The following is a 16,150-nucleotide window of genomic DNA, read 5'->3' as shown; positions in this document are numbered from 1 at the left end:
TATGTCTTTTTCAATGAGATTCTTCCTTTTTCCATAAATATTACAAACTTTAAACTTGTCTCTTAAATTTCATACTTTTTCTTTTGCGCTATCAAAGATAATTGGATATAGTTTTAACAATATTGTTCTAATATACAATTATTCAAATGCCAGCAGGGCTGCCATGTCAAAGTGTAAGAGTGAGTGCATAGAAACTAGAACTATTTTTTACAATTCTGAGATGAAAAGTTCTATAGACCTTGTTTGTCTAGGAACTGGCTGACTGGCTCCTGCATGCTGGTTTCTCCTTCTGTTGCTATGTGGTCTTCCCTGAGTACATGGGAGTGCTCTCCTCTCCTTTTCTCAAAAGGACACCAGTCACACTGGACTAGCACCATGTTAATGACTCCATTTCACTTTATCTCTTCAAAGATGGCAAAACAAAGGAAATCACATGAACACTTTTGGGGTAAAGGAGTGGTTATTCATGTATTTCAAATATCAAGTATAAGATCATAGTCATTGTCACCCAAATGATTACAAACAACGTTTTTAAAGTGATGAAGTAACTCAGTTTAATACACCATCTAGAAATATGCCTGCATTATTATCCCATGGGATACCTCACTGCAATTGATCTATAGTCATTCCACAGTCTCCCTTGTCCAGAGATTCTAAGGAAATCTTCTATACTTCTTATGAACAACAGATTCTTTACTAGGACTTTCCATTTCTCAAAATTCAATGCTCTAATCATTGAAGCTCATGAATTCTCTTCTGTTTTAAAGGTGAAATTCCTTGGAATTGATACCCCTGGCTTTCTTGATCCTCACTGTACAATTTACAGTAGAGAAAAGTTGACTTATCCTATTTCATCTACCAAAATGGGAAGATGAACAGTGATGTGAAAGTCTGCTCACTGGGGACATGTATAAGGCTATTTGGAATCTGAGAATCCTTATATATATGTGACACAGAAGATGTTGAGTAGAAAGGAAGGTTCTATTCCTGACAGCTGTAGAAATACCTATATAAAATACTTCCAGAACCATGATTGCCAAATTTAAGATTCAAAGTATTTCTCAGAGTGAATGTGAGGTAGCCCAGCAGGACTTTCCCTTCCTAGAAATACCCATACATGGCTTACAAAACCTGCACCTATTCAAAATTTATAGTTGTTAGTGAGCCAGGAAGACTTCTTTTATCACATGACACATACATGAAGTTTTCTTGAAATGATACATTGGCTGAAGAGAAGTCAAGTAAATGGGCATAAAGAAAAACACAGTCATAACTGTTGAGAAGCTAAAGTAAAAAATGTGAAGTTGTGAAACTTTTAGAAGATTGATCAGAAAGCCATTATACTGAATCAAATTTCTAAAATTCCATTTCCAAATTTTAGAATGAATTATAAGTTAATAAAATTGTGAAATAGAATATGAAAATGTTTTCAAAATGTAATTCAATATTTAAAAAATTAAATACAATTCAACAGAACAAAATCTATTTTCTTCCATTTTCTAATATCTTCATTTTATTTTTTCAGAGTGCTATATTTTTCAGAGTAGAAGTCTTTGATTTCTTTTCTTAGGTTGATTCCTAGGTAATTCAGTGTTTTGGATGCTATTGTGAAAGGAATTGTTTGCCCCACTTCTCTCTCAGTGAGTCTGTTTTTTGTGTATAGGAAAGCTACTGATTCTTGTGTGTTGAACTTGTATCCCACTCCTGCACTAAATTTGGTTATTAAGTCTAGAATACTTTAGCTGGAATTTTGGGAGTCTTCTATATAGAACATCATGTTATCTGTAAATAACAACAATTTAACTTTGTTTTGTCCTCTCTTTATTCTTTTTCTTTCTCTTGTCTAATTGCTGTGGCTAGCGCATACAATCAACAAGTGGGATCTCTTCTTATTAAAAAGCTTCTGAAAAACAAAAGAATTCAGCACACTGGGAAGAGACAATGCACAAGGTGAGAAAATTTTTATCAGCAGTTCTGCAGACAAAGATCTACTATTTAGAGTATATAAAGAACTTAAAATAATCAGACCTCCCAAACTTAAAGACCCAATCCAAAAATGAGCACCTGAAATGAAGAGACATTTCTCAGACAATGAAGTAAAAGCAGCAAATAAACATATGAAAGAATGTTCAACATCACTGGTCATTTGAGAGGTGCAAATCAAAACAACCCTGAGATTCCAACACACCACAGGAAGTATAGCTGGTATCAAGAAATCAACCAATAACAAAGGCTGGTGGGCTTCTGTGGAGAAAGGAACCCCTCTCCATTATCGGGAACGCACACTGGTGCAACCACTGTGGAAATCAGTATGGAGGTACCTCAGAGAGCTAGGATTGGAAACCCCTTTTGACCCAGCTATTCCCTTGCTAGGTATCTTCCCAAAGAATTAAAAGAATCATATCACAGTGATATATGTGCACCCATGTTCATTTAAGTCCAATTTGTAATAGCTAAAACTTGGACTAGCCCAAGTGCCCATCAGCTGGAGACTGGAAAAAAAATGTGGTTTAAAAAAAATAAAATGGAGTAGTTTTCCAGCCCAGAGGAAGAGGCTTCTGGGCCGCCATCTGTCCCACTGCTCCTGGCCCATAGGAAGGGTCTTCTGGGCTGCCATCCATCTTGCTGATCCTGGCCCAGAGGAAGGGGCTTCTGGGCCATGATCTGTGCCACCACTCCCAGACCATGGGAAGGGGCTTTTGGGCTGCTATCCATCTCATTGCTCCCAGCCCTCAGGAGGTGATCCATGCAAGCTCCAACAGCACACCTCCTGCTAACCAGAGTTGAAATAAGACTCATAAACAGTCTCAAAACCAAACTTCCAGATCACCTACAGCAACCCCAAAGGGAAAAGAGATGGAACACTCTGATATTCAATCACCTGGACTCCCTGAACTGGCGAAAAAAGAGGATCTGGAAAAAATGAAATCAGGAATAATTTCTCAGATAACAGCAGAGGTTGTGCTCATAGGGCAGGACATGATTAATAAATCTATAGAGGAGCCGAGGAACAGGATGGAATACCAACATAGGAAACAAATGGAATCTATAAAGCAGATACAAATAGATTTCCAGGAGATCAAAAACTCCATTGAAAGTCTACACAGAAGAATGAGCCAATATGAGGACAGAATTTCAGGTATAGAAGATAAGATTGCAATTAGTGATCAGGAAAAGAAAAATTGCTTCAAAATTGTAAGGGACCATGAGAAAGCAATCCAGCAGCTGCTAGATGATGCAAAGAAGAATAACATAAGATTGATTGAAGTCAGTGAAGAAACAGGAGAGAGTGCAGATGACATAAAAATATGTTCACAGAAGTACTGGCAGAAAAGTTCCCAAGCAGGGGTAAAGAACTTAATGTACAAATAAGTAAGGCATATAGGAATCCAACTAGCCTTGATAAAAAATATCTACACCTTGGCATATAATTGTTAGGATTCCAGAAACCCAATTGAACAAAATTCTACAAGCAGTGAGAGAAAAGAAACAAATCACAAACAAAGGAAAGTCCATCAGAATCACAGCATTCTTCTCAACACAAACCCTCAAGGCAAGAAGAGCTTGGAGTGATGTGTTTCAAGCCCTAAAGGAAAACAATCTCCAACCTAGATTGATGTACCCTACAAAACTATCTTTGAAAGTTGATGGAGAAATAAGATACTTTCATGATAAAGAGCACCTTAGGAACTTCATGAATACCAACCTAGCACTCCCAAAAATTCTAGACAACATCCTAGGAAAAGACAATGAGCATCACAATGTGAGGAAGCCCAGCAGAATGAATCTGTTGGGTGTGACAAATTAAATGCAAAGGGGGAGAATCCAACAAAAAGAAAAAGTCATGACAAAGCTTTTAAAACTTTTAACTTCATCTCCCTAGTGAGTGTGTAATTCAGTCTTGTTATTGCACTGATTAGTATTTTTCTGATTCTAATGTTGCACACCATTCCTTGTGCTGTTCTGGCTATTTATCATCTTGTTGTGTCTACTTTTTAATTGGGTTGTCTATGAATGAGCTGTAAGTGTTCTTTTTATATTCTGGTCGTAAGTTATATGCATTGTGAAAATGGTCTGTTTAAGGACTACTTTTCATTTTAACAATGTCATTTAAAGGTCTAAATTTTGATGGAATCTCTTTTATCAATTTTTTTATACATCATGTTTTTTACCCTAGGAAGTTCTTGCCTATCCTAAATTCATAAACATTTTCTCTTATAATTTCTTCCTAAAGTTTTATAGTTTCAATCTTTCATTTTTAGGTTCATAGATCCTTTCAAGTTATTTTTATGTATGTTAATAAATGGTCAAGGTTAATTTTGTATATACCGACAGCAGGTGTTCTAGTGCCATTTGCTAAAAACACTGTCTTTTCCTCAGCTCTTGAATTCAGCTTATATTCTATAAAATGTTAATGTTTAATAATCTTTCAAAACTCAGTGGACCATATATGTGTGGTTCTATTTGTAGATTATCTGTCTTATTCCAGTGAGCTACATGTCTTTCCTTATACCAACAATGCCTTGATTACTGTAGCTTTAGAGAAAGTCTTAAAATTAGGTACTTTTACAACATTTTTTCTTTTTCTTTTTAGTTTTCTAGGTCTTTGTACTCTTACATAACTTTTATTTTTTTCCTCCATAACTTTTAAATTTCAATGTCCAATTCTTCATTTATAGCAAGTATACATAGACCTGAATTTTTATATATACCTTGTGTTTTCTAATCCTGCTAAATTCAGATATAAGTTTTAGGGGCTCCTAGAGATTTCTTAGTATTTTCTCTGTACATGATCATTTCATCTACATATACAGATTTTGCTTCTACCTTGCCAATCCTATCCTAATTCTGTCATTTTATTGCCAGGCTATTTTGATTTAGGCCTATGTTTCAAAATTTAATGGACAGATGAAGAGTAGACATATCTGCCCTTGTTCCCCAATTTAGGGAGAAAGCATTGTATCTTCTCAATTCATATAAGGCATTTTTGCTGGAAGTATGGAGAACAAGTCTTTGATCTGTTGAGAAAGTTCTTTTCTACTTCTAGTTTCCTGATACCTTTTACCATGAACAGGCGTAGAAATTAGTCTGATACTTTTTCTCCAACTACTGACAGGATCGTATGGCTTTTTCCTTTACTCTGTTAAAAGGATGACTTTTGGGGGTGGATCTTCCAATGCTGAACCAACACTGCCAACCCTATAAGAAAACCACTTTCTACATACTACCAGTACTACTTCTATGTATTACTATATGGTAGTATACTGTCTATGTTCATATTTTTTCATCTATTATCTTTATCCATTTTTAGGATTTGAACAATGATAATTTCCTAAAATGTGGGTAGAAGTATTCCTTTTTTTCTGCTTTAAATGTTTGATATACTTTATCAGTTAAAATGTATATGAGCCTATTGTTTGCATATAGGTAGATTTTCAAGCTAGGACTATACTTTAATAGGTGCTTTTCAAATTTTATATTTCCTCCAGAGTTAGTTTCATTAATTTTTCTTCCAAGGTAGTTCTTAGAAGTTGTCAAATTTATTTCCAAAAAGATTTTTGTAATATGTTTTCTATATCCTTTTAAATTCTGTGAAATCTGTGGTAATGTCTCCTAGATCTTGATATTGTAATTTTCAAAATGTATAATTGATATTGTATAATATGAAGAAACGTTCTAAAGGAGTAGGGGAAGTGGGAGGGGTAGGGGAAAGGAAAGAAGGGAAAACAAAAAATATGAGAAAAGAAAAAAATAGAAACAAATTCTTTGCAAATAGGGAAGGGTGGAGTGGGTGAAGGGAGGGCAGGGGAAGGGGAAAAAAATAAGAACCAAGATACTCATGTAATGGAACAAGATCCCAATGATGACTGTAACTGTATTTTATACCTAAAATGTACCAATAAACAATGGTGGGGGAAAATAAAAAAGACAAATGAGACTAAAAGAAAAAAAAGATTACAAATCAACACAAACATGGCATGAATTTCCAACTCCAAATTTTTCAAAGCAATTCATGATGAGTGAAAGCAATATTATGCTCATATTACAGAAATTTATATGTAAAATTCCCTTACCTAGAAAAAAAATCTAGTTTTCAATGTTTAAATTATTCTCTGTATAACAGATGTGGTTACAAGCTTGGAGGAAAAACTCATCTTCATAAGAATGCTGATATGCAATACAGAAACACATCATAAAACAACCCTAGTAAATTATTTTTGTGATACAGGACAAAAACTTTCAAATAATACATTGTATAAAAAATAACCAGGAAAATATTTTTAAACAAATTTCAAAACAGAAATTATCACTTTGTATTACATTATATTAATACTTAAATGAAGCAAAACTCACACAGTCTTCTGAGAAAAAAATCTATGCCTTTATCAGATTAATATTAATAAAGCCCTTAAATATGTTATAGGAGCACTTATACCCAAAAGGTAAAGTAATAATCAAGAATCACAATAATACACATAAAAATAACGAATGCAAAGAAGGAAAGACATTATTGCAAGCACAAATTAGAAAAGTGACAGAAGGTGTAGATCACAGAAACGCAGGACATTTTAAGATAAAGAAAATGTGCTCTCTACATGCTATTTAGTACAGCAGCTGCCAGATATGTGTGCATAAGGAAACCTTGAAATTGAACATCCCAATTGAGGGCTTGAAACTTAGTCATAAAAATTTAAGTATTATGAAACCTTATTAATGTTAAATACTCTAGAGGACAAAATGCATCCACAATCATGGAGGAAGCAAATTCTTGATATACATTTGAGACAGTGAAAGAAGAGGGACAAAACCATCAAATTTAAATTAGAGTCCTTTGTAAGAAAATGCATGCAACTTGAGACCATTATGCTAAAGAAAATAAGTCAGACACACAAACTGAAATATCAAACTATAAAATAAGAGCAAAAGAAAGAGGAGACACTGGGAAGTAGAGAGAAACTCTCCAGAGATGGAGGAAGGGTGAGGGAAGGCAGGGGTAGGGGATGAAAATGGTGCCCAGCTGTGCTGTGCATGGCCAACTCCACACAGGGAACCAAACATGATGATCTGCAAACATGGACTCATAAACATTTTAAAAATTTAAACAGATAGGGAATGGGACTGGCAAGAACTGCTGATAAAATAAATTTACCATAAAACTTAAGCACCAGAAGAGAGTGATTCATCTAACAAGAGGCAGGAGCTGCTATAAGCGGGGCTCACATCTAATTGTTTGGTGACCTCACCAGGAGCCAAGGCTGCAGACAGTGAAGCCCTCTAGCTTCTCAGGAGCTTTCACAGGCAGGCAGCAAGTCACTCTTCTCCCAAAGTGGTGAGCACTGCAGCTCCTCCTTCCTGGGAAAATGCTTCTTCTGCCTGAGCTCCCTTTATATAGAGACCACTGTGCCAACTCAATCAGGGCCACAGGCCAGGGGATGCATCCTGATTGCACACACTCTGCACCTCATCAGGGCTTCCTTTCTGAGTGCACAGGGTTCACTTTGACTGCATCCTCCAGACACATAAAAGCTATAACCTCACACAATGGAGAACAAAGAGGAAAGACCAGCAGAATCTTACATGAGCAAGACACAATCTGCCTGCTATTGTTTTCCAATAATCTCAATTGTTTTCTATGTTCCAGGAAAGATTGTACATTTTGAAGTTGTTGTAGAGAATCATACACTCAGGAACACATGCACAGGTAAATGAAATTTGAGGGAGGCCACAGATTTGGAGCATGTGAGCTGAGTTCCACAGTCCATGTCAAAATAGAGTTGATCACAGGGACTGAGTTGTAATTAGTTTCAGGAGCCCAAATACCTAGTGAGCAACTGCAGGTGGACTGCATTAATTAAATCAGCTGCACCCACTTCATAGGTTCTTTAACTATTATTTGTCCAATCAAATCATATTTTATGTCTCCATTTTGTAAAAGATGAAGGATTACAATCCTTTTAGTATCTCTCTGGACCTTCTTTGGTTATGAGGGTTTCCTGAATCTCAAATTTTTTTTGTACATCCTTTAAATTCTGTTACAATTCATTGGTCAAAGGTAATTTCCTTTTTTGAAAGGACTTAGAGTTGGAATAGTGTGTAGTAAAGGTGAGTTAATATTGAAAGTTAGAGAAATGTAAAAAAGACAGTTCGAATGATTACTTCAGAGGAATGAAAGGTAATTAAGTAAACAATAATGAAAGTAATAAATCATGATGTTGCTGTATGAGGAGCAGATGATGGAATATACCTGGGGCTGAATCCAGATTGGATCAGGAACGAAAATGGTGCAGTCTGGGATAATGTAGAGCATGCAGGAATGGACTGAGTCTGGGTGTGATCTCTCGTGTGGATGTTGGAGGTCAATACTAGCCATCTGGGGTAGGGAGATTCTGGGTCATTTGGTTGACACCTTTGTTAAAATTCCACTTCTACTTGGAGCAGCCTGCAGAGATTGGAAAGCTCCCCATTCAGGTCCCCTGTGCTTCCCTGGAAAGGTTGGAGGGGGCTGAGCTTCTTTTCTGTGGGGATTCAGCCAAGTGAGGTCGAGGACCAGCACAGGTCTCCTCCTGCCTCCTGGAAGCTGAGTTTGAGTCTTGCCTCTTTCTCTGTGTCATAGGCTCAGGCAGAGCTGTGTGTTTCCAGTAGACTTCTTGCCTGGTGCTTGAGGAATGGACACATGTCACAAGTTATGGATTTAGACACAGTTTGGAGAAATTGTAGGGAGAAATCCTGTGACTTTGCTTTGTCAGCCTCTCAAGGAGGGAAGTGACCTGATCAGAGCACTGTAATGATGAGCAGGTGCCAAGGGTTAGCCTGGAAGAAAAACTCAGCATTGAGTCAGGGAGAAGCCTTCCCATGGGACAGACACCAGAGGCTATGAAATCCTGCAGTGTAGCTGTGTCTCTGGGGCCCTATCAGGATAATCCTGCATGAGAGAGAGCCTTCCTCTGCTGCTCTTCTTGCCTGAAGAACAGATGGGGCTAAGAAGACACATGGATGCCTGCTTGGAACTGGAGAACAATGTAGACTGACCCCACCCCCCACTGTGCCATGATGTGGGCCCTGAAGCTCTGTGACCCTGACCTGGTCTGTCCCCTCCTCAGTGCAGCCTTTCCCAGCCCAAAGCAGCCCTTCTCCTCTCCCTCAGAACCTTAACCCAGACCCACTGCTTTCCTTCCTTTCCTGTGCAAAGTTGCTAGATGGGCCCTGAATCCTCCTCTAAAGTGACCCACCAAGACTGGAAGGAGGTCTCAGGCTGACCTGGAGGGAGAAGGAACTGGAGCCAATTTCTCTCCAGTTCCCTGTGGTTGCCTGAACATGACCTGGGTACAGGGCACAGACACAGAGAGAATCTCCTGATCCTCAGAGTGAAGTGTTCAGTTTCTTCCCAGAGCTCCCCATTGCCACTGCTCCTTGCTCTCTAGTCATTAAAATGAACTCTGCTCTGAAGACTTAGGGTCTTATTTGATGCCACTTCTCTTCCTCCTTATTTAAGTGGAAGACTGTGGGGAGAAGGCTTCACCACTGCAGCATAGTGAACACCTCTTGTTGCTGCTTCTGTGATTGAATTTCCCGCAGTCCTTCAACATGAGCTGTGTGGGGGAGTAGACTCCTGAGTGATCAGCAGAAACTAATTAAGCCTTCAACTATCATAAGCACAGAATTTTAATTTAGTCCATTATTTAAGATATTAGTGCAGATTTTGCCAATTAACAGTTAAAATGTGCAAGATGACATGGTTTTAATTAACATGATTATTAGAGGCCATACATGCATGACTCTCCCATTGGGCTGCCTGTGCCACACTGTGCGATGGTCACGTGCCACTCACTGGAGAGTCATGGATGAGAAACAGATGGTACGAGCTCCCTGATGGAAACTGGTTGATCCTGCTGTGGGGGTAGGCTGGCTCTCCCCTCCCTTCAGTCCCAAAGAGAGTTCGACCTAGGCTTGGGTCTCAAACCTAGTTAACCAAAACCAACAGTAGTTAAGCCAGTGGCCATGTATTTAAAGGTCACAAAAGAGAAACCAAAGTGTGAATATATTCATTAAAATATTAGAAGAAGAAGGATTCCAGGAATTAGCCTAAAATGATTAAAGTACTTTTTTTTTACTTTATTTTATTTATTTTTTGGTACCGGGGATCGAACTCGGGTCCTTGAGCTTGCTAGGCAGGCAGCAAATCCACTGAGCTTAATTCCCCAGCCCTAAAATGATTAAAGTATATTGGTTACTTTAAGAAAAAAATATTAAACCTAAACACAAAAGCCAGAATACAAACACACACAAGCCATTGAGGAAAAGTTGGGTGACTCACTACACACAGAAGAGTAATTTCATCATAGTCCAAATACTTCTAACTTGCAAATTAAAGCCCAAATAACAAAAGAGTAATGGGCTAATGCCAAGGAGAAATATGCACAAATAAGAGAAAGGCTGCCTACTGCACTGATAATTCCCAATTTCATAAAAACAACACAAGAAGTACAAAACTCTGACTTCTCTTCCAATTTTGGGGGGTTTTTTTGGTACCAGGTATCAAACTCAGGTCCTTGCACTTATGCAGCAGGTGGTGAAACAACTGAGCTTAATCCCTGGCTGATCTTTTCTCATTTCTCAGAGACAAATCTTACTTCTTTGCTCAATACATTTCTGTACGGAGCCAAATGTGGTGGAAAGGGCCCTTTCACATCCTTGGACCAATTAAATGTAATGGAATTTAAAGAGTGTACAAAAGAAACTTTGAGATTCAGGAACCCCTCATAACCAAAGAAGTCTAGGGAGATCCTACCAGTGCTGTGATCCTGCATCATGTATAAAATGGAGACACACAATACAATTTCATTGCACAAATATTAATCAAACAACCTGTCACTTAGGTACAGGAGAATTAATTAAAAATTTCCCCTGGATTTACTCATTAGCTATTTGGGCTCCTGCAACTAATCAAAACCCAGTCCCTGTGATTAACTCTACACTGCTGTGGTCTGTGGACCCAGCTCACATGCTCCAAATCTGTGGCCTCCCTCAAATTTCATTTACCTGTGCATGTGTTCCCTGTGTGTGTGGTTCTCTACTATAACTTCAAAACCTAGAATATTTCCTGGAACATGGAAAGCTATTGAGATAATTTGGAAAAGAATAGCAGGCAGATTGTGCCTTGCTAATATAAATTTCTACTGGTCTTTCCTGTTTGATCTCCATTGTGTGAGGTTATAGCTTTATATCTGTCTGGAGGATGCAGTCAAAGTGAACCCCGTGTGCTCAGAAAGGAAGCCCTGATGAGGTCCAGAGTGTGTGCAATCAGCATGCAATCCCTGGCCTGTGGCCCCAATTGGGTTTGCTCAGTGGTTTCCTCTATATAAAGGGAGCTCAGGCAGAGGAAGCAAAGCATTTTCCCAGGAAGGAGGAGATGCAGTGCTCACCACTTTGGGAGAAGAGTGACTTGCTGCCTGCCTGTGAAAGCTCCTGAGAAGCTAGAGGGCTTCACTGTCTGCAACCTTGGCTCCTGGTGAGCTCGCCAAACAATTAGATGTGAGCCCTGCTTAAAGCAGGTCCTGCCCATTGTTGGATGAATCGCTATCTTCTGATGCTTAAATTTCATTGTAATTTTCTTTTATCAGCATTTCTTATCAGTCCCATTCCCTACCTTTTTGAATTATTCACAAGGTTTATGAATACGTGTCTGCACATCGTCATGTCTCCCTTCCTGTGTGGAGTTGGCCATGCACAGCATAGCTGAGTGCCTTTTCTGCCTCCTTCCCTCCCAATGATGATGACAATGACATGCTCATTAATATAGTATTTGGAAATGCATTAATGTCCACTCCTCTGCCCAAAAGCTGTACATGTGACTGCCTTTGGCATTTAGTCTTGAAGAGGCAAAGAGAAGCAGACTCATCCTGGTGGCCCTGACCCAGTATGAGGGGCATCCCTATGAGAAGGGGGTTAGAGCACTCACATGGCCTCAGGGAAGGCCAGGTTGGAACACAGGGGGAAAGCAGCACGCAGGAGCTGGCAGCCAGTGACCTGACAGGCAGTGCCTGCAGGACTTTTCCTCTCAGAATTGTGAGAAAGTCATCTTTATTTTAATGCACCTACTCTGAACCAATTTGATAAGGCAGCCCTGCTGCCATTTTAAAGACTGTATGTTAAAACAATATTTTTAGAATAATGTACAATTGTCTTTTATAGTTAGAATCAATGAGATAGTAAGAATTTTCAAGGTCATGTCTAAACTTTGTAATATTTATGGAGCAAGGATGTAAGTTCACTTAAAAGCACATGAGAAAATTACCAGCACATTGCAAGGATCTGTGAGCCGTGATCATGTAGTTTGACAAAGGTCAGCATTGTGATCCTGTGTCTGCAGATGCAGTCACGGCAGGCAAGTGTTCCTTGGAGGATCCTCCTTTGCTGATGTTTAGGAAAAGATATAAAAATTGTCCAAGCAATAAGAAAAATATAAATCTCTCTGAGTGTTTGTTTAAATTGGTCCCTATGTATTAAAATGGGAAGTGAAATGAAGACTGTTTCAAGCTTTAGAAATGAGAATAAAAAAGAAAAGAAATGAGATTATCCTGTTATTTGCCAAGTAGTATACAATTTCATGTGATTCATAATTTCTTGATAAAGTAAAAACTAGAAGACACTGTAGTTGCAATGTTGACTTCTTTTTCTATGCACAGATTCATTGCTTACTTCTCAGCCTGAGAGACAATCTGTACTGGAAGACAACTGACAGCTCTGTGAATGGCACTGAATGCTCAGGTGAGTAAGGATGTGTTTTTCTACTGGTATTACAAGCTTATTGAGAGCAGAGAGTAAGTCTTAAGTGCAAGTAGGAGGGATGAAGGCATCTAAATTTCAGGGAGGATTTTCTTTTTTAAAAAACTTTATATTTTATTGGTACATTTTAGGTATACAATATAAATGACATTCATCTTTGGAAATTTGCAACTTCACATAATCTCTCTTGGTTCTTATTTTTCCCCCTTACCCTGCCCTCCCTTCACCCCTTCCATCCCTCCCTATTTTCAAAGACTTTGTTTCCATTTTTCCATTTTCTCATATTAATTCCATTCTCTTCTTTTCTTTCCCCTACCCCTCCCACTTTCCCTTCCCCTTTGCCCCTTTCCTTCCTATTTCACATTATCTATTATACTAGGCAGGATTTTCTTGACACTGAGGTAAATTTAATGGGATGTACACTCACCATATCTCATTTAGTATATAGTATGTAAATATATATGTTTTCATATGCATGCAGGTGTCATTGTCCATATGTATGTATGCAAGTCTACACTATGGCAAGGACAACACACCAGTCAGAGTTCTTTGATAAGTTCTGCTTGACCTTTGTCCTGAACCTTGTTCTGCAAATTTGGTTCCTTTCTAGTGGACAGACCACACCCACAGATGGTGAGAGTCATGCAATTCAGCCAGTGATCAGGCATGGAGGTTAGTCCTTCCAGGGTCTGTGGCCTTCTCATGAATAATATAAAGGACAATTCTAATAAATATCTTTGAGATAAAAAATATTCCTTGGATCATTCCACATTCACATCAGCATATAAAATGGTTTAATAGACGAGGAACGTGAGGTATATACATGAAAATGAAATAATCATAGTCATTCTAAATAACAGAAATCAAAAAACTGATAAAATAGTTTCCTTATTTTATATAAGACAGTTCCTTAGAATGAAGAGGGAAGACATTTTTACTTAAAACTTTGAAACTGAGTGTTTCATAACAACCTGTATAAAGGTCATAATGACAATTTTGTCAAAAATTTTCAGATTTTCTATACCATATATCATGTAAAATTCCTCATAATATAATTATTCTTCATAATAATGAATTTATGAATTCAGAGTGAGTTTCTACTGGAAAGTTTCTGAAATTTAAATCTCTGGTTTGTGATGAGAATGAAGAGTGTTGCCCTAAACAATTAAATCTGTCTATCCTGAGTTTCCTCTGCCTGACAGCTTTAATCTGAGTTTTAATAAGAGGAGCTTTGTCACTATTCCTGTGTCTAACCTGTCGTGTCCATGACCTTCTAGGATTTACTGACCATGGAAGATGTGACCATAAAATTCACCCCAGAGGAATGGGCCCTACTGGACACACCTCAGAGAAAGCTGTACAGGAATGTGATGGTGGAGAACATTAATCATCTCCTATCCCTTGGTGAGTCCGCCATTGTCTCTATCTATATTCAGTCATGCAAGTTTTCTAGCATCAGGTTTCTAGAATACCTGACCCATATCCCAATCAATCTGTCTGAATTTATTCATAAACCTTACACCTTTGTGAAAGAAAGTTTTGAATTACATTCATTTACAATTTTCTAACAACCTTGAACTTTGACTTGATCAATATTTCATGCCTTTATTGCAAACATATCTTCAAAACCCAGAACAAAACTGTGTATTGAATGAATGTTTTCAAAATTATAAATTCACTAAATAATTGGAAAAGTATTACTTTAAAGTCAGCATGTTGAGTTTTGACCCAGACATGAAAATAAATGTAATGTGAGTATTCTTAAGGGATTTGTCTTAGATTCTATTTAAATAGAATTCATTGTCCTTTGGAATATTCATTATTTTTGAAATATTGATAATTCTGCACTTTCTTTAAAAAGAGTAATATATATAAGAATACTGATGGCTGTACTTTTTTGATATACATTCTAGATTCCCTATTTATGTAGAAAATACACAGTATTTGTTTTCTGAATTTATTTCATAGGTCTAACCTCTGGTTCTTTACCTCTTCTAAGTTGCATCCCATGTATTTGATCAAAATCTGGGTTTGACACCACAAAAATAAAAATATGCTTGCTTATTTTCCCTAAGCAGAATACCAGCTCTGTGAATCAGATCTAAATTTTCTTTCAGTGGACAAAGAAATGCTGTGGACGGTGGAAGGAAGAGTTATTCCCCAACTTCAGCATCCAGGTAAGAACCACTGAGTGGTGCTTCAGTACAGATGGGAGCATGGTCAGTATGCAAAGTGAAGGCTTTTAAAGTGAGTGATGCTGTGTACAATGTAGGAGAGGACATGGGCGGTTTTGTCACTATTTCTTTTATATGAACATCTCCAGTCATGTGCATTTATCTTTGCTTTTGCTGTGGTTGAACAGATGTATGTATACACTGGAGTTACCATTTCATATAGAGGTCATTTTCCTCTGAGATTCCATTAAAGATTTTCTCTCTACACATGAACAGTATCTTTTCACCATTTTAATTTTTCATAATTGAATTTTTATGAACTTCTATAGTAGTCAATGTTCTATATTTCTACAACATATAATTGGACCTCTGTTAAAATATCTGCTCTGTTTAAGTGACAGTCTTTGTTATTATTTCTTTCTTTTTAATAACTTTGTATTGCTTATAGAGAAAAGCATTTCATTTAACCCAATTTGTACCTGCATATATCACACATTGGCCCTTCACATGCCCCTCATTTCCTCCTTAACATTTCCTCTCTCCTTCCCCTCATCCTCCTCTTCTCCAGTATTATTCCAAATCCCTTTCATGGCATCTCCATTGCTGTGGGTGATGGGATGAGAAAGGTTTGCCCAAATTTGCAGTCCAGGTGAGAACCACAGACTCGTGCTTCAATACAGATGGGAGCCTGACCAGGGCATATGTGAGATGTGGCTTTGGTGAAGGGAATGATGTTTCCTAAAATGTAGCCTAAGACCCTGTGAAAAATGTCACAAGTGCTATCATTTTATTTATTTGAACATCACACATCATGTTTTCCTTTCATTGTTTCAGATTTGGGAGAGAAGAATGTGTGTGTATTGAAATTAATTCTGCATAGAATCCTTGTTGTCTTCATAGAACTCACTGAAGATTTTCTCTCTGTACTACCACAGATTTTCATTTTCATTTAAATTTTTTGTAATTAATTCTTACAAACTTCTTCAATATCAAATGCCTACAACCTCTAATTTGACAAAGGCCTACAAACTACAATTTGACACTTGCCATTTCTGCTCAATTTGAGTGACAATATTTGGTGTTTTTTATTAGTTGCATGTTAATTTTAGAGACTAATATCTTTCATTTTATAAAGCCTGCACATGTATAGAACAAATTTTTTCTTTTCACACCCCCTTAGCAATTTATTA

At 37.6% G+C, this 16,150-nt stretch overlaps 1 protein-coding gene across 1 annotated transcript in view; it reads left to right on the top strand.

Moving 5' to 3' along the window:
* The first annotated feature begins 14,067 nt into the window (after window positions 1-14,067).
* Window positions 14,068-16,150, top strand: part of LOC101712253 (zinc finger protein 705B-like) — a 54,523-nt gene continuing 52,440 nt past the window's right edge. The window contains exons 1-2 of the mRNA XM_087216727.1: window positions 14,068-14,190; window positions 14,904-14,963. Coding sequence (XP_087072853.1) covers window positions 14,076-14,190; window positions 14,904-14,963 — 175 coding nt within the window. The 5' untranslated portion in view covers window positions 14,068-14,075. The remainder of the gene's footprint in view (window positions 14,191-14,903; window positions 14,964-16,150) is intronic.

This window comes from Heterocephalus glaber, unplaced genomic scaffold (genome assembly GCF_053883595.1).
Source record: "Heterocephalus glaber isolate CG9 unplaced genomic scaffold, H.glaber_assembly_v1.0 deba00001460, whole genome shotgun sequence".
Classification (NCBI taxonomy): domain Eukaryota; kingdom Metazoa; phylum Chordata; class Mammalia; order Rodentia; family Bathyergidae; genus Heterocephalus; species Heterocephalus glaber.
The sequence above is the reverse complement of the archived record's forward strand: the minus strand, read 5'-3'. Positions and strand labels throughout refer to the sequence as shown.